This window comes from Numenius arquata, chromosome 3 (assembly GCF_964106895.1).
Source record: "Numenius arquata chromosome 3, bNumArq3.hap1.1, whole genome shotgun sequence".
Taxonomy (NCBI): Eukaryota; Metazoa; Chordata; class Aves; order Charadriiformes; family Scolopacidae; genus Numenius; species Numenius arquata.
Genome location: NC_133578.1, coordinates 11,227,481 through 11,250,725, shown reverse-complemented (window position 1 = coordinate 11,250,725; position 23,245 = coordinate 11,227,481). Strand labels below are relative to the sequence as shown.

The 23,245-nt window shown below is 41.6% G+C and overlaps 1 protein-coding gene across 1 annotated transcript in view; it reads right to left on the bottom strand.

Annotated features, from left to right (window-relative positions):
- Positions 1-22,280, bottom strand: part of SNX4 (sorting nexin 4) — a 35,472-nt gene extending 13,192 nt beyond the window's left edge. Inside the window, exons 1-7 of the mRNA XM_074145011.1 lie at positions 21,926-22,280; positions 20,753-20,868; positions 10,188-10,326; positions 9,962-10,111; positions 8,799-8,846; positions 4,852-4,907; positions 271-343 (exon numbers count right to left, since the gene is read on the bottom strand). Coding sequence (XP_074001112.1) covers positions 271-343; positions 4,852-4,907; positions 8,799-8,846; positions 9,962-10,111; positions 10,188-10,326; positions 20,753-20,868; positions 21,926-22,033 — 690 coding nt within the window. The 5' untranslated portion in view covers positions 22,034-22,280. The remainder of the gene's footprint in view (positions 1-270; positions 344-4,851; positions 4,908-8,798; positions 8,847-9,961; positions 10,112-10,187; positions 10,327-20,752; positions 20,869-21,925) is intronic.
- Between the last annotated feature and the right edge of the window lie 965 nt (positions 22,281-23,245).

Sequence of the window (23,245 nt, the reverse complement as noted above, 5' to 3'; positions counted from 1 at the left end):
GGGAGAGGGCAGATTAGCAAAAGGCATGTGTTTGCTCCTCCAGCGACTGCCAAACTCAACCACCACTTTTGGAACTCTTCCCCCCGCAAATCTGTACTAAGTCAGTGCCTCCCTCCTTACCATCCCCTGCTCCACGCTCCAGACCCAGACTTTCTCAGGCAAAACTGCCCTCATTCTAGAGCACGTATACCAGTTCTCTTGACTAAACAAGAAACACTGCCTTATAAATAAATTATACTATTTGTCACGACACACATGGGAAATACTTACAGCTCTGACTCGCAGAAGGTGTGATATGACAGACTGCAGTTCATCGCTATAGTGTTTTAGCTCAGTAAATCTCCTGGGAGCAGGAAACAGATAGTACATCATTAGCCATCATGAAAGCGAGCTTTCACAGAATGCAAGATAGAGCCACAAAGCTATAGCCAGTGGGACAGAGCCTGGATTATGTTGAGGTGGAATTAGCTGAAGACTCCTAAAGCAGTGACTGACTGCAGAGTTTAATTCCTCTGAAGTGAACAACCCAAACTTGCATAACTTATTTTTTTATTAATGTAAATAATGAAGGTTCAGAACAATGTAAGAGATCATTTTTTTTATGAAATCTAAGTCACTAACTTGAATTACTAAATCACTGTGTTGTTTTTTTTTTAAAAATGGGATTTACCAAAGCAAGCATGAGAGAATAGGAAAGCTTCAAATAAGTACAAAGCCAAAATCTGCTGAAGCACAGTACTTCTTAATAAAAATGCGTTCACATTTCTGACCTGACAAAGATACTTTCAAGCTGCCATCTGGCCAGTTTTGAGTACAGCCTTTCAGAAGCTCAAGGAAGCATTCACAATTATCACAATTCCTCTAAACTAAGCCGCGAGGTAACTGTAACTAGTTACAAACGACACCCTACTGAGACCTGTACCTGCACAGGAGTCACGTAAGGCTAAAGCAATTAAGCTATTACAGCTTAGCAAGGTACCAGTCAGGTAACCCACTGCAAGTGACCATGTATATACACTGCTGGCCTGCCACTGCTGAAGGACAGAGGCATTTTATCAGCTGCCCCAGATAAGCCTTGGTGGCAGTTTAAGTGGATACATTTAGCTCATGCTAATGACGAAGCTGAATCAGTTGCCACAGCTTTGCTAGTGACAGGTAACCAATTAAGCCACAGCAACAGCCACTTCTGTACACATAAACCCTGCCTACTACACACAAGTCTAACTCATGACCTACTTTGGTACACAAGAAAGTATTTCATCCAGATGGGAAGCCAGAAACAGCTTTCCCTAGATTACTAAACAATGATCTGAAAATAAACAAACACAGAAGAACACGATTAGAATTAAGGAACAGGAGACTAAGATTAGCCTTGCAGGTTGATGTTCAAGCATTAAAACCTTCACCCCTCCTCACACCACAGCACACAGTCAGGCTTTGTATTTCAGAATAGTTTGTGCCCCAGAGATCTCACTGAAGTGAGTCAGGTCACTTATTTTGGGTGACCAAGTATGAAATTCCAGCGGTTTTCCTTTAACACCTCTTCTTTCCCTGCCAGGAAGTCCTCCTCTAAAACATTCTCCTCCCTACACTCAGGAAGTAGGAGCTTTATTACCATTTCTAATATTTTTGATCTCCAAGGAATATCTTTTATAAGATTATGATACACAGAGGGTTAAAGTGCATAAAAAGATTTAAAAGCCAGCGGAGAAACTGTATGGGAAAAATAAATACAGTCATTGATCTGCACAGTGGGGTTTAGAGAGCAATCTTTTCAGTTTACACTCTATAAAATATGCACCAGGGCTGCATGTCAGACAGCTGCAGACACGTACAGTGAAGATATTTGAAATAATTGAACTAAAAACAAAAGATTAAAAAGCATGCCTTCAGCTCAGGAAGACTCCCCTTTCCACTCCAGAAATTTATAATGAAAAGTTTTATTTATCCAGTTTTGTGGCAAGAAAGCTTTTAGGAATGCCGTACTCCCTGAAGCCAAAAGTCAGGAACCTAAAAGGAGTTCCAGTATCCTGGACTCGGCAGTAATACATCTTCTCCCATGCCGATTCCTCCCCCATTACAAAATAAAAATAAAAAAATACTACTTCATAACCAAGTTGTCTTCTTTTTATTGTCTCAGAAAAGCATAAACCAGTGATGCTACTTTTTGCCCAGTCTTCTGTGAAGGCTGAAAATCTTACAAATACAATTTTTCAGGAAAAAAACCCGTATTTTTAAGAGATCGGTGTTGCAGACCAAAGGTTTATTTCTCAAGTATTTGCTTGAGTCCTACTCATTGCTCATTTAAAAAAAATACATAAAGTAATTTCCAAACTGAGTTTGGTGAGACACACAAAGGGATGTTTACTTTCCAGCACATTGTAACAGCATAAGTGTGAAACAAGACACAGTTTCGGCACTCAGTAGCTGAGGCATTTTTTTTTTTTAATCTAGTGCTTCTCACTTGGTTTTACTGGTTCTGCAACATTACCTACAGTTTAGATATTTAACTGAACTATTAAGTATAACTTCAGACACAAATGTGACCTGATCTGTTCTTCATTTCTGTAGGAACACCACAGAGTTTCTTCTCAAAAATTTCATTTCTAGTAGTGGCAATGAAGAAAATTTCATTTGCAGTAGACAGTTATTTACTTCGTGTGTTTTACTCTGACTCATCCCTACATCAGGGAGGGCAGTGCCATCTTCCTCTTTTGCGAAGGAAGATACTACAAGAACAGAACTGTTCACTAAAGAACAAGCCACTTGTCCAACTAGCCAGACAAGGAAAGGAGAGCTACTTCTACAAAAAAAAAAAAACCAGAACACTCCCTTAGCAAAGGATTTAGTGTTTTCTGAAGAAAACTTTCACCAATAAGAAAGGCACTGTTTTGATTAAAGCACAGAAAAAAACCAAGAGGATGAGTGCCATGAGGCCAAATTACAGAGGTCTGCAGTAGACACAAATTTACCTCTGCGTATCAGAAAACATTTTTATCACCATAAGATTCCATCATTAAAGATACAAATTGCTTCCCACAGGACGAGGTTTGTTTCCAGCCTACATTTGAACTCCTCGAGCAGTACTGTTTCAGCTGTGTAAAGCTCCTCACCTTGCTCTAAGCTGAAGGCTGCAGCTCCACAGCACCACAAGGCAACCTGGACTGCGAGTTTCAGCTATTCTTCACCCAAACCCTTCCTGGTCCAGGAACCTGAAAACCTACGCTCCACACAGCAGCCAGATCTTTTGTTTGGGCAAGGTGAGCTTGCTGAACCCACTTTACCACCCAGTCATGCAAGCACCAGAGGTAGAGAGGTAAGGTGTCAGGCTCCAGGCAGCTCAAGTTTAAGTGCGCCTGGCTGGGCAAGGCACTGTTCTTCCTGTTAGAGCCACATGTGTTTTAATACTAAAAGGCTCTCCTCCAATTAAAAAAAACAAGTTATGCCCATCAGTTATTTATTAAACGACTTGTCTCCAAAAGTTGGATATGAAAGCTATCTAACTGGCAGAATACAACAGAAAGCACGTGCCATATCTCTTAAGTGCTGTGAAGTCTCTATTGAGTTAAACAGGGACTGTTTTTGTTACAAGCCCCTCCTCACATTCTCCTTGTATTAACTCTTTTCCTGCTTTTTACCAAGCCACTTCTCACAACAGCTTTGCTTTCTGAACCACTAAGTTACCTCCAAAGATAACAGTCTATTCCTCATCTCAGCTTTAACCAAATCGCGCCCATCTACGCCTACAGGAAGACTACTGGCAAGAATTCCCTGCTAGCCACAGATCAGGACGATAGAAGATGAAGTATGCAAACGAGGGGCCAATTTCACCTGTAGCTACTGAGGGAACTGTTGTCTTTCAATCTCATGCATGAATGTTATCTTTCATATTAAACCCTAGCTAAAAGCTTCCTTGCTGCCACAGAAGGCTGCAAAACCAAACACAGTAAGAAAAGGAGGGACTGCACCAATCCACAGATAAGTCTATAAAGAGGTTCAGAAAGGTATGTACCCCCCCGAACGTCCTTAACACAATACCCATAGATGCTGGGGAAGCACGAGGGGAACAGACAACAGAAAGCAGTCAGGCACATGGGCTGTCCCTACATAGCATCCCCACTACTGGCCAGCAGACGAACCCAGAAAGGCACTGTTTACAGGTCTTTATTGCTTATTAATGGCAAACAGCAGCATCTCTTGACCCTACTGCTGCACACTGGTGTTTCTTCCTACTTCTGCAGCACTCACTCTCATTTTACCCTTCTCACATCACCCAGGGTGTGATGAGCCTCCCAGTACATACTCTGACTATTCTGACAGGTTTTTCTATCCAGCAGATTGCTCTAGTGCGTGTCCCAGAGCTTCCTAAACTGCAACAGAGCTGAACTGACCTCCGGACTTCCAAAAGCATCTGTGAAAATTGGCAGCCTGAAGAGAACTATGAACTGCGACACCAGGGTGCATGTATCCAGGACTGCACACTAGCAGATTTTCGGAAAGACCAACTATCAATCTGTATTCTGTTCACGCTTGGAAAGATTTCTCTGCAAACAAATATTAAGAGATTCTTTTTCTGAGCCTTCTTTTGTCCCTTCCTTTTAATCTAGCTAAAATGAAAGAATCATTTTGCATAAAGTGATGGCATTTTTCTGAATGCTTCCTGCTCCTAGAAACAGTATTTATCAACCCTTTTCACACTACCTCCTCACTGTGCTTCTGTTAAGATTTGAAGTGCAGAAAGATAATTTTGCTTTTCTGAATTTATTCTAAGGAGACAGAATATTCTGTCATCTGAAGTTACAGTTGTAACTGAAAAAGAGAGAGGGAGGGAGAAAGGATATGGAATCTTACTTGTCTGGGTTTTTCACTCTGAATGTTGCATTAAGAGCTTTTAATCTGGAATCTGCCTGAAAAAAGGGGAAAAAAAAGCTTTGTTAATTTAATGCAATTAAATTCCAGTGACAAAAAAGATCTCAGCCTCTGGCAGCACCATTAGAAAAAAAGCCTGCCTTCCTGGCATATTTAAACCTTCAAACATTGAGTAAGTTGACACTAGCTGCCCTGCATGTCAGATTTTTTTATTAAAAAGTAAAAAAACTAAGCTATTTTTGTCAACTAGGATGTATACAGTATCCACTAAAATTAAGGTGGTATAATCCAAATCCCACAAAAATATTCCCTTCTTAGAACGTTACACAAATCATGGAGTTAAGATACACAACCCTACATTCTTTTTAGATGAAGCAAGTAGGTAACATAAGACCATATGGACAAACTATTTTATATTTTTCAAACCAAATAAAACCAGTGGTAGAGTGACCTCTATATGCTCTTTATTACTAGGAACAGTTCCCCAGTGAAATCAAGTTCTTATATATCGTGTTCTCTTATTTTATGACTGGCTTCACAGAAAATATGTAATTTGTATATCAGAATAGAGACATTTTTAATGCAATGTTCTTTTCCAAAATAGAGCATATATAAATCTCTACAGAGAAAAATTCAATACCTAATTAAAACGGTAATTGGCTACTTTACTTTGAGATGTTGGTTTACCAATCACTGCAACAGCAATACAGAATGTCTCTAAGGAGGGTTTTCAGGCGGTTTTTTTTCCATTTAATTTAGTTGAACATTAAACTATGCAACGGGTGTTTACTCTTACTAAAACACCAATAAAGATGAGATATCCCAGCCTCATCTAAAGAGGTCCCACATCACCCCAACATTTCACTTCTATATGGTATTTTACATACAGCTCACTCAGGGCTCATCTATACTGTATGAAAACTCCAACTCAGGTAAAATGGTTGGAGTTTACTTTTCATCAAAACATTCCTCTTATCATTGAAAGAACAATAAATAACACATCTTGTGAGGTATATAGATTTCATTTAGTGTACTCTTTTAGCTAATGGATTGTGCCACAACAGCTACCAGCAAGTTACTTCAGCAGTACTTGTTAGTGCTGGTGTATGACACAGGAATACTTTGTGCACTGCTATAGTCACCTCAAAGCCTGAAGAGCTATATTGAATTTGACAGTAAAATGAAACCAATGTTTTTCCAAACTGAGAACGGAGTCTTTCCTTTAGGGCCCTTTCAGTAACTTCTACAAATGAGACAGGAGCAGTTTGAGATTGTTCCACCTCCCACTGCATTGAGGCTGAGGAGAAGATACCTGTATTTGAATAGCACTGCAAGTTCCTCTCACCTAGAACCACCTCCACATTTGGAGGACACTTAGGCCAGCATCCAAGTTGAGGGAAAATCAGTTTGTTTATTCAAACTAGGATGAAAGGTACTGATGGAAATCTTGCTAGCTTTATCTGTCCTTCCAGCCACAAAGCATAGTCCACAAACCAAAGAGTTAGTGAATGAAACCCGCAAAACTAAGACTGATCGATTTTGGAGGAAAACAGGTTCATTGTCCCCGCTACACACAGTGCTCCTTTAAGAACACACAAAGGCAGCACAGGGAAACATGTCTAAGATAACACAAGGAACACAAAACACTGCATAAAGCTCAGGCTTTGTGTTTATTCAGAGTGCTCCACAGGCTTGTACAGTGGGGACCTCCACTGTGGGGACTACTCTGTCCCCACAAGTCATTACACAAGCCAGTTAGATTTCACGCCATTCAGACACACCTACGTGTCCCCCTCACACATCCTCTCGCAGTACAAACACCACCCAGGTACACTGACCTTAAATCAGAGTCCTTCCCTCTAAGCAGCTATTTCACAAAATACTGCATGAATGTCCAAACAGCAGGGACCAAAGCCATTTGAGTTTGTTGGGACAGCACGTACATTCAACAGGTTTACACTGGAAAAGGATCGCTTCCTACTTTACAGTTATGGGCAATTTTTTTCCCCATATAGTGCTCTGAAGGAAGAATTCAGTAAGTACACAAGCAGTTATCAGGCAGGAACCAAGACCCTGCCAATGCTCAACCATCTAAGTAGGGTTATTTCCTTCCTGCCCTTAACAGCAGAGCAACTCCCACAGACTGCTTTTGAGCATTTGCGCCACACAGAATTACGTGGCTAGAAAAATGTCTGTTCAGCCTTAAACTTCATTTAAAATTAATACACGCATGCATTTTAGAGATGAACGCCCCATCAAATGAGGTACAGTCAAGGAGTTCTCAGACAGTTAATTCCTACTATGATCCTATAATCATTTAAGTAAGCCAAAGAGAGAGGGGAATTTTGTCCTTCCTAAAGGAGGAGTTAAAATCCCAAATGACAAATCCCTTAAAGAACAAAATTAAGTGCTGGAGGTGGGAGGGAGGAAAGGCATGATTTAATGATACAGTTGGCAGTGTAAACAAAGTCTCCAACATCAACATTCAACTATAACATGCTACACTGCGTTAATGCCTAATTTAAAGTTTAGTTAGCCTGATTCAAACCCTTTGGGACAAAAGACACATCCTGCTTTAATGCATCAGCAGCAGAGACAGCAGCAGCACATAAACCAGTGCTCTGATTCTAGTCTAAGACGTGTATTGAACAGAGGTTTGTCCTCCCATATAGTTCTAAATAACCTCCAATCTTGAGGGGTTTATACTTCAGATGTTGAATAAAGGAGGGATGGTTTTCCCCAGGCTTTTGCAAAAAGTTATTTTTCTTTCCTAAGGAAACAGGAAGTGTAAAAGGGAAACTATACACACAATCAAATCCAGAAGGGAAATGGGACTCGCTCATCTCTCATTTAATCTACAACATGGTTTCATGTAGGCAAATATTCTCAGCATTCTGCTACGGGTTTTCTTTCATACACACACCACTGTGCATGCTCCTGAACATACCCTTCCAGTACAAACTTCCTGAACTCCTATAAGTGTAAGCTGAAGCAAAGATGTGTTGACTAGGAGAACACAGCTTGAAAGCTTTACTTTTTTTGCTCTATGAATATTAGTGAAATGCAAGCCCTACCATGATGGAAGAGAATTATTAGCAACTTAAGTTACCAACATAAATGTCAGTATCAAAGTCCCTTGGATACTGAGGATAAGAGCACCAGTGGTTTCCTTCGGCTCTCACTATTCAGACCAATTCCTCATAATCCACCTAGTTTTCAGCTGTAATTTCCTAAGAGTTGATCATGTTACAAGGAAACAGAAGCTCAGTATTTGTTCCCATACAGTAACTTTTCCAGGTAGAGCCCAGCAATCTATCAGCTTCTCACACACTCTCCTTCCATACAGACGTGCAACCCTTGATCATTTATTCCTTCAAGTCTTCCACCAGTTCTCCCAGCCACCAACTCAGCGATACCAGTGGGGATACTATTACTTCAAGACACATGGTTAAACGGTTAAGGGGCACCAAATCCACCTGTCTTTGTCCTTTTCAGCAATTTATCTTTGTAGAGAATTCAGAACCCTTTGCTTGCTCTTTTGGTGTTTTTGACATCTTGTACCTCTTAGCAGGCTAAATCTGACACCCATCTTTAAAATGATACTAAACTAAATTGACAACATACAAAAGCACTGCTATGAACCCAAGTTCATTAGTTTTAAAGCTTATAAGGATCATAAATTTATACTACTAGCAGAATTACAAGGCTAAGCATCAAACATAAGCACAAACTAACAAGCCTGCTAGAAAACTTAACAACTGAAGTCTTACCTATTACATGCTAAGAACCCTGTTGTATTTTGTAGTTACAAGTATACATAAAGCAATCCCTTTAGCTCATTCTAGCAGCCAACATAAATAGCCTAAAACACATTAGTTGGAGTATTTCTGTGTCACAGCAGTCATGAAACAAACAATTACAGTAATTACCTTTAACTGAAATCCAGTCTCATTCACCATTTCTTTCCATCCACCTTCCTGTAAAATACAGGAAAAGAAGGTTCTGTTAGAGTAACTTAACAGTGCCACAGCTTTTGCAAGGCCCTGTATCTGAATCACGTCAAAGCTGAAAGGAGAAGAGCTTCTCCAGTAAACCGGGGCTCTGCCTCAGCTACCCTCTCCATTTCAAGAATCTGGGTTAAGAATAACATGCCATTATGTAGCGCTTACATACTAACCTCCCCAAAAAGCTCTCTCTTCTTCACTATGTGTCAGTGTGCTCAATTACCTCAATCTATCAGCTGGAGGCAAGAGTCACACAGCTTTGTTTAAGGAAGTAGCTCAGCTCTTCAGAAAGAAGAGTAAGTCATCTATTGTCTATCGGATTATCAGCAGCTCCAAGGACCTGTGTCGCTTGAGGCAGGGTGCAGACAGAGAACATGCAGGCAATGACTGATGTGATCAGTTTACAGCGCACACACAGTCACCTCGCTCACGTGCAGTGGTTGGTTGTCCACTGCTTTCAGTTCCCATAGACTGGTTCATCTACATAGTACATACACTGTGCTGCGGTAAACGCATCAGCTCAGTCCACTCCTCAGGAATGTCTGATGAAAGCACAGAACAAAGAAACGCCTAACATCTCCTGAAGCTGAAAAATCACAGGATGCACCTAGCTGACAATCACATTTCATATGTTATTACAAAAGTTGTAAGGATCCTGACTCAAACCACAACGCTAAAGAAACCGTGGCTATCCAGAAAGTGAACTGGAAGCCAGTGCTGTCTTCGGAGCCAGCAGTACAGCATGCTAACTATTTCAAGTTTAATCCTAGGGAAGCTTTCCCAACCAGCACACATTAAACTCCCAATATGCTGTTCCAAAGAGGTGGAAATTCTCTCTTAGGAGCCTTAAAACTAGACTGGAAAAAAGTCATAAGGTACACTAAAAGGCCAACTGTACCACTGCAGTGGGCTGTTAAGCAGCTTTTACAGGGACAAGCCTTTTCCACCTTAAGTTTATTCATGTTGCACCCTCTTCCTAAACACAGAGCAAGCTACGGGTCAACGGGAGGGAAAAAGAGCAAAGGACATTATCTTAAACAAAATAATTACTAAAGAATGTATTTAGAAAGCATGTCACTTCACTGTACCTGTGTTAAAAATGAATAGAAGATTTTGTCTTGGCAAAGAACAGGATGTGAAGCCACACGTAACAAGAAGTTTTCCAAACCAATTCTTCTTCTTTCCACAAAATCTGGATCCATATTATCTGCCGATAGCTTATGCCAAACAAAGTCAGCCTATTTAAACAGAAGAGTGTTAATAGTAAATAAATAACAAACAGCACAAAGCAAGTTGCAGCCTCAGCTTCCTTACCCTTTTTTCTGGCAAAGGTGGAACAACAATATGTGGATAGGTAACTGACAAATAATTCCTCAACAACTCAAATTCACTGTAACGTCGCCACAAGGAGTCCACTGGGGCACACTGTCCCTCACCCTGGGACTCAACAGCTCTGAAAGATAAAATAGCAAATTTGAGCATTAGTAAGCTATCGCCTTCTCCCTCATATCATCAGTACAATGATAGCAAAGGCCCTAAAAATATTTCCCCAGTAATGATTACTGCATAACTTGCCCATAATCTAAACTAACCCTAATTAATTTCATGTCTACATACTTCATTTAAAAATATTTAAAATTTCTGCCTGATAGCACTTAAATTTTCTGCACGTGCCAGGAACACAAGAAAAGTCAACGCATTTTCATCACATCACAAACAGGTAGGTCACAGTCAAGTGAACAGTCACACAAGTGACTTAGTTCACATCACTACAGAATTAAGACATTTCTCTTGGAACAGTGTTAGGCTCCAAGCCAACATGATTTCATGAGCAGCTGAAGGACCGAGTATTACAAGAAGGAATTTACTATTTAATGGGAAAGTCTTCACTTCAAAGGATAAAAATTGTCTTGCCTGCAACAGCTAGAATAGTTAAAAATATAACTAAAAATATTAAGAATTTGTAAAGGATATTTTTAGAAAAACAGCAAATTTCAAAGCACTTCCTTTTTTTTTTGTTCAAAATAGTATCTTTTTATATTTAAGGACTAAGGACATGTAGTCCAGCAAAGTAGCTAAAGATAGGGTAAGCAGGTACAAAATTGATGCGTCTGAAAAATTTGTTGAAAACTTGAAGCCAACATCACCTTGCTAAGGCTTAAAGGACTTTACATTACTATAAAAGGAGAAATCATAGATTATAGGATCTAAAAGTAACATAAAAACTTGAAAAGAAGAAATCATCCTTCATACAAGACATTTAGAGCAACAGAAATACTTTGCAATATCATAAAATAAGCATCAGGTCAGCAACACTTCTTGGCAGTCTGCATATGCCAGAATAAACACAGAGAGAGACTTCAGACAAGGCACTTAACAGAAACCAGTGATGTCTATGTCTACCTTGGTTCTTACACAAAGTGACTAATTAGAATACAAAGCACTGGCATAAACCTACATGAAACAATATTAACTATGTTAAGAATTATCAAAGAATAGCTGAGGTTGGGGAGGGACTCTGCAGGTCTGTAGTCCAACTGCCTTGCTCAACGCAGGTTGCTCAGAGCCACATGTGGATGGGTTTTGGATACCTCCAAGGACAGAGACTACCACCACACCGGACAAGCCATTCCCACGTTTGACCACCCTCACAGTAAAGAGGATTTCTTGCATTTAAATGGAATTTCCTATGTTTGAATTTATGGCTGTGGCCTCTTGTCCTCTCTCTGTGCATCACAGAAAGAGTCTACCTTCATCTTCTTTACCTCCCCCACCAGGTAGTGATACACATTGCTAACTAAGATCCCCTGAGTTGTGTCTTTCAGAGGCTGGACAACCCCATCTCTCAGCTTCTCCCTACACATCAGACACTCCAAGCCCATAATCACCTTCATGGCCCTTCACTGGGCCATCAAGGGCTTCAGTATGTCCCCATCCGTCTTGTTCTGGGAAGCCCAGAACTGGGCACAGTACATTATGAACTACAAGTACTTACTGGTATGGTACTCAGTAGAATAGGATACTACATTGTTTCTTCCAGCAGAATTCAGGCTATACAGTTCTTGAATTCAAAACAACTTTCTGGAGTAATGTTTTAAAAATATCTAAATAGCACGCAAATTATTTTTAAGCTATTCTTAAGCTACAAGGTTGGATTTCTAACGACCTTACCGAAAAACAAACAAACAATCCCGCTCCAGAGCAGCCCCAATTATTTGCTATACTTAAACAAAATACAAGAAGCCTTTGTCATCCATTTCTGAACTCTCATTAGAGACCGCCCTTGCTATATCCTCTCCTTTAAAAAAAAAAAAAGATTACGCAAAAGGATTCTTAAATTAGTACATCAGAACATTTCTTTATGCCTACCCTTGCCTTGTGGAAAGGACATTTATTCCAGGTGACTGAATTTATAGGGGGAAAAAAAAAATTCACAAGGATGAAGAAAAAAGGATGTATTCATAAGCATTCAACACAAACTGCTGCAGATTAAACCTGTTTGGGGCTGACTTGAGAAAAAAAGGTGAGCACACTGCTGACAGCCACTAAATCGCACTGCCAACATCCCACAGAATTCTCCCCTATTAGAGTATTTCGATTCAATGAAGTTGCAACTGCAACCACAGAGTTACGAAGAGCATAAGCTCAGCTCAGCGCTGGGCTGACAGGCTGTGCAGCATTCCTCCCTACGCCAAGGTTGCACAACTTAAACATTGCAAGAACACTTCAGCTAAAACTAAGCATCTTGTGATTGTACCATTGCTGAGCTGGAGGCAAATTTAAATAGATAAAGAATTAAGCTACTAGGCCCAGAAAGGTTAGTTGTTTAGTTGAAAGCTGAAGGCACAAACCTCACCTTCCTAGAGAAGCTCCCAGCAGGGTTTGGTAAACAATCTGGCTATTCAAGACACTCACATAAAGGTACTTTATAACTAGGGATCCTTTCAATCTCCAGCTTCAGCAGCTATTGACCAGTTGCACTGACTTACACCATGGGTTTCGAGAACGCTACTTCTGCATGGGTTATTATCAACTCTTAAGCAAGGCTGCCACCATCAATACATCACTGTCTGAGAACATCCTGCACAAGCAAACATGAAGATGGATATGAGAACAAGCACAGGCCAGCACTGCCCTGAGAAAACCAGCCACATCCCAGGAGGACCCATCAGTGCTGCAGATACAACGGCTGCTGCGCCAGCAGTAAAGCACCAGAGACCCACCTAGAGCTAGGCAGACACACTGCAGAGAGTGAAGCAAACTGCAGCCACCCTTACTCTAAAGGCAGGAAGATTACAGACATCTCAGATCTGGAACAAGAACTTCTCCGCAATATAATGGTTGTTCTATTGGACAAGAAAGAGAGGAAGGAGGGAAAAAAACCAACCATGCAGGATGCATTTAGTCCATTGCTGTTAAATGCCTCTGTCACTCCTATGCATACCCATTTGCTGGCCACAGCAAATGCAGCCCTGGGATTGGCACAGAAGTCGGGTTTAACTAGCTCTTCTTTCCAGTTTTGATTTTTCTGTAATAGGAGACTTTCATCATTCACCTTTTTTTAAAATTTAACGGAAGTTTAAGACTGACTGTGTCACCTCGTAACTAGAGGCAGGCTAGGTGTGCACACACTACTGACGGTTTATGGCAGCCTAACACATTTCAGACATACAGTAGAGTTACAGAGGTTTAAGAAGTTACCACCAAAGGTAAACTGCAAGAAGAACAGTTCACTTTATTTTTTTAAATATTATTCTTATTTTTCTTGTCAATATGAGGCCCTAAGGAAAAGCATTGCTAGCCACAATTATTCTTCATCTCCACTTAACTTGTTCTATGGGCTTACACTGCCATGGGCAACTTTATATTTGAAGTTTTCCACCTCCTGAATACGAAGTACTTGTAAAAGTTAATTTGGCTGTTTCATTTCAACACAGCGCGTACTTAAGCGCTATCTTCTGCCTCTAACCCAATCAGTTCCCCAATGCAGGACAAGTCTGATCTTATATTCATCACTTTCTGAATAACCTACAACAGCACAGAGAAGAATGGAGTTTATCTTTCAAGGAACTTTCTGGTCCAGATGTTCCTACTCCATTTTCAAGTGCATTTCTGTAGAAATAAAACTTCACAAGCTGTAAGAAAAGAACTATGCCAAATTTTGATAGTAAGCATTTGTCAGTGGCCTCAATATAGCACTTCCTACCAAATACAATTAAAGTAATATACGTTAGTAGTATAAAGTTAGGTAGCTTGTCTTCCATAGTTGATCTGCCTTAACTCATCCTTTTGCCAACATTTTTGCCAACTCAGCTTTATTGTGTAAAGTTGATCTGTATTTTTGTTAGAGCTCCCAATTCCTGCAGTCAAGAGAGTCACGTTATCATTTAGTAAGTTTCAATAGTTTTCTCACACCACAAGGGCGAGAGAAGAACTAAAGGATAGTGCTCTGCTACAAACCAGCAAGAGAAAAAGAAATTAAATCAAGAGTGACTTCATAACTTCAAATCTGTTTGGGGAGCCACATATAGTCTACTCCCGTAGTACAGATTGTGGATTAGAAGAGAATGCACTTACATTTCACATTCCTACCCTAAAATATTGAAGGAAGGCAAACACACCAACAGGATCATCACGTATTCTAATAGTGCAGCAGTCCATTTATCATTTGTGAGGGTTCAGGTCAACACACCACCAGTAACTGTCACTGTTAAGAGACGACAGCCTTCTGACAAGAAAAGGTTCAAGTGTAAATTACGTTCTTAATACTTCATGACCGTTTTGCAGTTTATTATAAGCTAGAAGCAGCAAAGAGCACATGGAGCCTTAACTGTGCTAAAAATTTCTCAATATGCCTGCGACATCAGCTTTGTATGTGTCAGAATTATTATATTTAAATATATATTTAAAAAAAAAACAAACAAGAAACACAGAATAGTAACATCTCAGTCCACACACACAAATATCAAGCAGAAAATTAAACAGGAACCAAAATTTGTAAAAGGTCATCTAGGAGTGTGGCACTTCAGCAGGAAGGACCACAGCTTTATAGAGAAGACTAGTCCTACCTCAGAACAAACCACTACTACCCCAAAATGGAGACGTAGACACCCTGTGACTTGAAGCTTTATGTCCACAAGGGGCCTCAAGAACTCAAGGAGGAAGGAAGCAGACTGCCAGACCAGACCATGCCTCTCACCACATCTTCCCTGCCCGCTCTGAAGAAACTACAGAAGTTCACTAGCTCTAAAACCTACTGCCAATTTGTTCTGACAAAGCAGATATGTGGATAACAGACAAGGCTTCCCCAAGTCTAAGTTAATCAAGCTTTACAACTCTGGCGAGACACACACAAGCCTCACGTTATACCCTGAAGAAAAAAGTTAAATTACTACTAGAGAACCTTGAAGGTCAAACCTGTCTGCATAGTTCGTTCTTTTTTAAATAGACAGCATCTGACACAGCCTCCTCAACGTAGTCTGCATTAAGCAGTCTGATGTTATTTCTCTTCTTGGATCATACTTACTTCCTTTATTCTAACATGCATTTATTCTCACTGTCTTAGAAGTGTGAATGATGCCTTTTTTGGTTGCAGTTGTTGCTTTTATCTTTATATAACACAGTTCTTGGCTTGGGTGAAAAGCAATTAAGAGACAATAGATAAAGAAAGCAAATGTGGCAGAAAAAACAGGGAGAGACACACTTGTCCAGAGAAATACCTGGATGTTCTTCTTTGCCCAGCATTCCATTGCAAAAAGCTGTGCCCGAAGAGTTGCATCTCAGCCAGAGTCTGCCACCACACCGCCCCTTCTCTGCAGGATGGACACCCCTCCTGCCTCTGCCTCTAGCAGCACCCGCTCTTGTCAGGTTTTTGGTTGGGTTTTTTTTAGTTTTTTTTCCCCCCATCAGGCTCCAAAACATCAGTTTAGTGACTTTTAGTGACTGGAAGGGGAAAACCATTTCAGGAGGGCAGCTGAGTAGGGCCTAACAAAGAAGCAATGCTTTTCAAGTTAACCTATTTGAATAAATTTAAGACACATTCTGAAATTATTAATACTAGTTTAAGATTCTCCTTTCCACCCAGGCTTTGATAAAGTAAAAGCAGCCAAATTTTGATCTCCAGAGAGTGCAAAGCTGTGGTGGGAAAGTACTGTACAGCGCTCAACTATGAGCCTGCATCCACACCGCTGCCTTTTAAACGAGGTAATAAGGCTTTGAAACTACATGGATGGATTTGGGACAGGCAAATAAGATGAGAGAAATAATTTTTTTTAATCACACCAAAAATGTCTCCACCTGGTTACATATGAGACCATAAAATATCACCAATTACAAGAGCATTTCTCCCCAGGAACCCTGTTCCAGAAAGGAAGTAGAAATCCACAAAGGTACTCATTACACTTAATACCTTCATTACCATCTAATTTTTTAGACCACATTATGAACTCCACCATTAAATGCAAGTACTGCAGACCAGTTTCAATTAAGATTATAATCACTTGTTGACATTCAGTCAAACTTCTCAATTTGTTTTGGTTTTAAAAACACAATATAATACTTGTACAGTCTTCAGGCAGGAAAACCATATGTTTCCCCTCTAAGTACAGTTTTAACAATGCACGTTATTCATTGAATGAACCAACCTGCCTGAAAAAAAAATTAAAAGACAAAATTGAAACCTTCAGCTTTTACATTCATAACTGATGTTATCATAAGCGATTAGAAGATTGCATTACTCCAAAAGTCACGTTCATTTGCCTTAATTCAAAGTGCCAATGTGAAAACTTTAGTCCATCTAATTAACCTCTTCCCGTTTCCCATTTAAAACTAATTATCTTAAATGAGCCATTAAACAATTCTGAATGCAATAAAAAGAGGAATGGCTGCAAAATATTACATCGGACAAGAAGGAAATACATCCATTTATTTCCTTGTAAAAGCAACCACCTCTTCAATTGCAGAAGCAGTAACTTCACTTTCAGCCTTTGACCTTCCAGTATAGGAGAAGTGACACTTCCACACCCCTGCAGCGGACAAGGTTCACTCTCTCTGTAGAGGAACAGCATTTTTAGGGGCTGGGCAACTTTTTCCATCAGCTGTTTAGAAACGGTCTTTTTATTTAGGCCTCTCAACAGACAGAAGAGCAATCATTACAGATCAACTACGTACTTTGTAAACCACAAAAAGTTACCTGGCAAACTCTATGACAAAGAGGCAGTTCTCGTCAGAAGGTTTTTCACAACCAGGTGATTTTTTTTTTTTTTAAATGCTTTTACCTAAACAGTTTGCTGTATTGAACTAAAACACACAACCACTAGACAGGTTAATGATTCAGAGTATGAATTAAGTAAATCAGCAGTAAAGCAAGTTTTCAACTCTTCCATCTTTCATCTTCTGATTCTCCCGTTTAAAGCTCATGCTGGATTTGGGCTTTTCCTTTTTCCCCCCAATACCTCCTTTGGAGGGAGAAGACAAGTCTTCCTGACTCTCAATGACCAAAAATCTGCATTTTGTTGTTTTATCAGAAGACAGCATACCTCTGCGGGCATTCATTCTGTGCCTCTCCCCAGGAAACACATGCCTGGGCTCTTCGCCTAGCCCGATGTGGAACGGGAGGCTTTGGGAAAAGCACTCAAACAAAACATAAAAGAAAAACTCCTTAAGTCCAACGGTGCAGCACTGCTACCACTGAACTGTGACCTGGCTGGCTACTGATTTCCAAGTTCATTTCTCTCACAGAAACTTTGTTTAGAAGTCCTCACGCTTCGGATGGGCAACCCAAGGTCATAAGGGAGAAGCAGGTATCGCTCATGTCACAATTTAACTAGCAGAAAACTTTCCAAACACTGAAAGCCAAAATAAGATTATTAACTCCCCCGGTACAGCTGGGGGAAGTAACAAGCAAATATAGTGAGCCATCCCGTCAAATTACTTCAAAAGGAAGTAAAGACAAGTAAGGCTGGAAAAGAGCAATCCTGCTGTGACGTAGTCAGTTACCGGGCTGCACAAAGTTAAGTTACTTTTTCCTAAAGCCACATTTAAATAAAAAAAACCCCCAAACTCCAACCATCATACTGTGTGACCAGAAGGACAGGGATGGAGATCTGAAAGTCAGCAGGGACAGAAGCAAAAGAGAACTAAATGGAAACATCCTACTACTACAGAAGAAATTGTTTACCTTGAGGGAGAACAGGAAAACAGACATCCCTCCATGTACTGTAATTAAAAGTCCATCAACACAAAGCACTTAGAAGTGCTCTGCATTCCTATTAACTTTCAGCTCTGCCATGGAAAACAAGGCGTACCAGACCAGGAGTCAAATTCTGTATTTTACACTATCTCAGTTCTTGCAGTTTCATCCAGACTCTGATACAAGACACAGCTGTCTCGATTTCTAAAAAGCAAGCAAATCTGAACTTAAGTGAGATCCCGTATATTTGCAATTTCCCTCACAGAAAACAAGTGATACGCTGAGCGCCTACATCTCAAGAAAGAATATTCTGTTACACATCTTAATTATAAGAATTTGTATTTGCCTTAATGCCATTTCCCACAAAGAGGTGGAAGTGTTCATCTGTTCTCACAGGGAGAATATAAAGCTAAGTTATTTTTAAATAACTGTATAGCTTAATGGAAGCTGTGAAATAAACTGACTCCAAGACTAATTGAACAGAAATAGCTCACCACAAAAATCTACTTAGCTAATGCAGAAAGGTGTAAACCAAGAATAAAAGGAGATGCTTTCAGGAAGCACGACCCTTGAAATTTGCCGAGTCTCTGCAGTCTACAGCAGCGGAGTTTGTTTTGTCTCAAAGAAAGTAATCTATGTGGAGGTGTAATATCACTCAAAAAAAAAAAGTCACATGACAATCTGAAAATAGTAATACTTCTTTTCAAAATGAAAAGAAAAAGGAAGCAACACCATTGCTTGCATTTTGAAAACAGTTTCATCCAGCACTAGTCAAGCTGAGGCACTAAAAGTTTAGGTGCTCGGCTCCTGTCCTGTAACAAATACACAGTAGTTGTAATTGCATCCATCTTGCGTCTCATATTCACCCAGATGCACGCAACTCCTCCGTTCAAACTGAAATTAAATCCTGGATGGCAGTAACGGTGGAACCTCAGTTCACATAACTGTAATGCAGTTATTATTAAGTGGTCTTCCTTTTATATTACTATAAACTGAGTTTTATTCTTCAGCTACAAAATATCCTATTACCCACAGACAAATTGCTGTGAAGCCCACCTACAGCTACAGGCTCAGCAGGAAGCACATTTAATAGCCAGCAATTATATTTATGCAAGAAATTTTGCCTTCTCAGCAAAATGAATAGAGAACCTATTTTATTAGAGATGTGACAAACCCACATTTTCAATAGTTCTGTGACAAACATGTAATTGGCCTTCGTATTTGCTGACCACAGAATAAAATAAATCTTAATGAAAGAAAGCAATCTGGGCAGCAAAATACATTTTTACTAGTACGAAAGAACCACTGGGAAAGACCAGCAGGAGCAAGTCTAAAGTAATGTAAGGAAGACTAGGAAAGGCAATGCAGTCAGCATGTTCTGGGGCTGCATAAAGATGCCCCCAGAGCACACTTCACATCACAGTTAGACACCAACGATTCTGATTTTCTTCTTTTTTTCCTTCAGAAATATGATTAAAAGAAAAATAACACAAGAAGATGTGATCTTTAATATCAATACACTGTAGAAGTGTTTTTTTAAACATTTGAGCAACTGCCAAAGAGCTACAATATTTGAAAAATATGATGTACATCTATTTTGGATTTTATTCTTAAAATTTAGCAAAATATAGTAAACTACCCCAGTAGCTCTGCAGTTAATGTGACTGATGTGTCCCTTCAGCAGCAAAACAAGCTAAGAAGCCTTTCAACTAGTAACTAGAAGACTTACGTGATAGTATTACAATCTGAACTTTTCAGTGCCTTTGCAAAAATGCAACTGCTTTGTTTCAGAAGGTTTTATCTGTACAGCAGATCATTCCCATGGCAAGGCCCAAAGGTTAAAACTGTTAATATAAAGAAGAGAGAGACAAAACTCCTAGTAAAGTCTAATTTTGAAATTCTTGCTTCAGCTGAGTAACATGATCCTGCATAATAGGAGTCATCTGTGACTGTTTGGGAAGTAACTGTAAGTTAGAAGAGATTTTAAAGCTTTGTTCACTACTCAATACTGAAAATTGCAAGTTGTCTTTGTGGGACCAAGTGTGTTTACCATACTTGTGTTATTAATCTTGCTAACACAAGATGACTGAAAGCAGTAAGTTCTCCAGTGAAAGTTCAAGCTAGTGTGAAGGAAGGAAACAGTTAATTAACCCTAACCCCTGGAGCATCTACAATGAGTATGTGGTGATCAGATCAAGCAAAACAGTTCACATATTAGTAGAGTAGTAAATTTTGACCACATGACATAAGTCATGAGGCTTCCTTACTTTCTTGTAATCCCAAGCAAGCCTAACCATTGCTGTAGACCACAACGCACAACCTCTCTCACGCACAAGCTGCTCATATATATGTATATAAATTTATCCAACCCATGTCAAAGAAATAACCAAGCTTGGTTGCTGACACCATATTAAAGCAACATCTTTCAAGCACACATTTTTCCACCTAGCGCCAAATGAAGAATTACAGTACACAGTTACACAGCACCAGCCTTATTACCGAATTGGAGATCAGATGCCAAGCTTTCATGGGGAAAGATTCTCCAGAGTAGGCTGATAATCATGTAACAAATCATAAACAAACTAAATCCTCTCATCAACTGTACCTGAATATTTCTGGGGGGAAAGAGAGAGGCTCTGTTTAGAATGGCACACCCACGCAGTCTTGAGAGTAACCTCTCATCACCCACCTTGTCTCAATGAGGTAAGCAGTGTATGTTTCTTGCATGTTCATGGCATTCCTCCCAGTCCGTTTTTCAGCTTCCGAAACAGTGATTTCCATTTTTTTTGCCAAACAGTCTTCCATCTTTTTAGAGGAGGAAAATAAAGATTCATGTAACATTAGCCACACAAGGCAAAGGCTACTAACCCTGCCTCCCCTTCTCTCACACCACATTTGTTCAAATAAGACAGGTCTCTGTAGGATAAAGGCTTTGGCAGGGCTTCATTTTATACCCATGTTCTGTATCACATTTGCAAACGAAAACGGAAAACCTGCTTTTGGGGGAAAAAAAATCAACATCCACAAATAGACAACTTTGGATATCAAAAGCCATCATGAGCCAAGAAGATACAGAAAGGAGAAATGTTTTCCCTTGCAGGTCACAAAGTCACTGTTTTTTTAAAAAACAAACAAACAAACCCCTTGCACTTTCTACCCAAACATTTCCCAAGTAGCCGTGAATTCCTCCACGGGACACCCGGGACATGCGTAACCACCTCCCCTTCTACAGGAAACCGAATACATCCGGATCGAGATGTTTTTCTTTTAATCTCTCCAAGGAGGATCGTTATCTTTTAACACATTGGCGGGCAGAAGTCAGTCAGGACCACACGCCCACCCTGGAAAAGCAGAGCTCTGGGAACCTCCGGCTGAAACCCAGCAGGGAGGGGAATTTACTTGTGAAACTTGGGGGTAGAAGGAGGGGGGGGGGGGGGGGGGGCGGAACGCCAAACTGAGGGACGAAAAATATAATAATAATACTTCTACTAATAATAATAACAGTCTGGCACAAGGGATGAGGGCCGACAGCACACAAAGCCCTCCAACAGCGGCCAGACAGGGGCTGGAAGGAGGAGAACGCCACTGCTCAGAGGGACGGGCTGCACAGCTCAGCCCCAGGCAGGGGCCTCGGCCCCGGGCAAGCAGACGGAAGGCTCGTCCCACCTGTAGCCCCCTTCCCGCTACCGCCAGGTCCCGGCCTCCCCGCGCCCCTCCCCGCCCACCCCAGGCCGGCGACGCGGCGGCCGGGCAGCGCGCTCAGGAAAGCCCGGTGCTCTGCCCCAGCGGAGTAGGCCGTGCCGAGGCCGGCGGCCCGCCGGAGGAAGGCCGCCCCGCCGCCGCCACCCCCTCGCACCCTCACCGTGGCCGCCGCGGCTACGGGCTGCTCCGGAGGCGGGAAACCGCTGCGGGGCGCGGCGCCGTCCTCCTCCGGGCGGCTATCGCTCGGCTCGGCCTCGGCGCTCTCCATGGCTATAAGGGGTTCGGCCGCCTCCCGACGCGCAGGCGCTGAGACCGGCTCCGGCGGGCAAACTCATCGCAGGTCCTAGAGAGAGCGGCCGGGCCGGGGCGGGGGCGTGTGCCCGCCCGGGGCTGGCGCTGGGGGCTGGCTGAGGTGAGGCGGGCCCCTGCCGGCCCTCGGCCTTCCTTCCTCGGCCCCTCTGCCGCTGCCCGCCTCTGCCGGGGCGCGTCGGTGGACTTGATGGAAGCCCTGTCTCGGCTGCTGGCCGCCTGCCCGCCTTTTCGGCCAAAAACTGGCCCGGCGGTGGGCACCCCTTCGCGGACACGGCGGGGTGAAGCCACCCCTCCTTGCTCTAAAGCCCCCCTCGCCCCAAGCCCGGCAGCGTTACCCTCCTGTCCGGGGGAGGGACAGACCTTCCACCGTCCCCTGGGCGCTCAGCATCACTCATACAGCTGTAAATGTTTATTTCTAAGATTTATTTTTGCTGTTGTTGTCGTTCCTCTCTCAGTTCTCCGGTCACTGAAGAGTTTCTGATGCGCCTGTGCTGTGTCTTGTCTTCCCTCTGTGTCAGGACTTGTCATTTTGCTTTATAGACTCTCTTTTCAGCAGCTATTAACTTTCCCACAGGATGTTTGTTAACATTAGGCAGCTTGGATTATTTTTTTTAAAGCCCACCAGCCCGTTATTTCTGAGCTCTCACTCCTTTACAGGCAGCCATGGGCTCGGTCGGGCTGTGTTCGCTTTTACTTACTCTCCCGTACGCTCTGCCTTCTCCATCAGCTCCCTCCTGGCCATGGTAGGACATCCAGAAGGGTGTTCTTCTGCCTGCCATCTCTGCTGGCCAATACCGCGCTGTGTCCTGGCCCTGACACGCTTCCCCAGGAGGTACCCGAGTAGTTAAAATGCCCTGAGTTCAGCTCTGGAGAAGCCCCTGGTGTTTATTTAATAAAAACCCCGTCTGTCTCTTTTTCTCCTTCTCCTTGTTGAGCAGGAACAAACCCTTACTGTGCTTTCCTGTAATTCCTGTTCTTTTTGGAGAGACATGCAGCAAGTCTGCCTCACAGTTCCTACTGAACATCAGTCAGTTAATATATTACACACTATATATGTGTGTGTATATACACATATACCTTCATTATTGCAGCCTTTGGGTTTATACCCTCATGACACCCTGGTGCCCACACAGTCCTGGTGGGACCAGTAAAATGGACATAGAGGTTC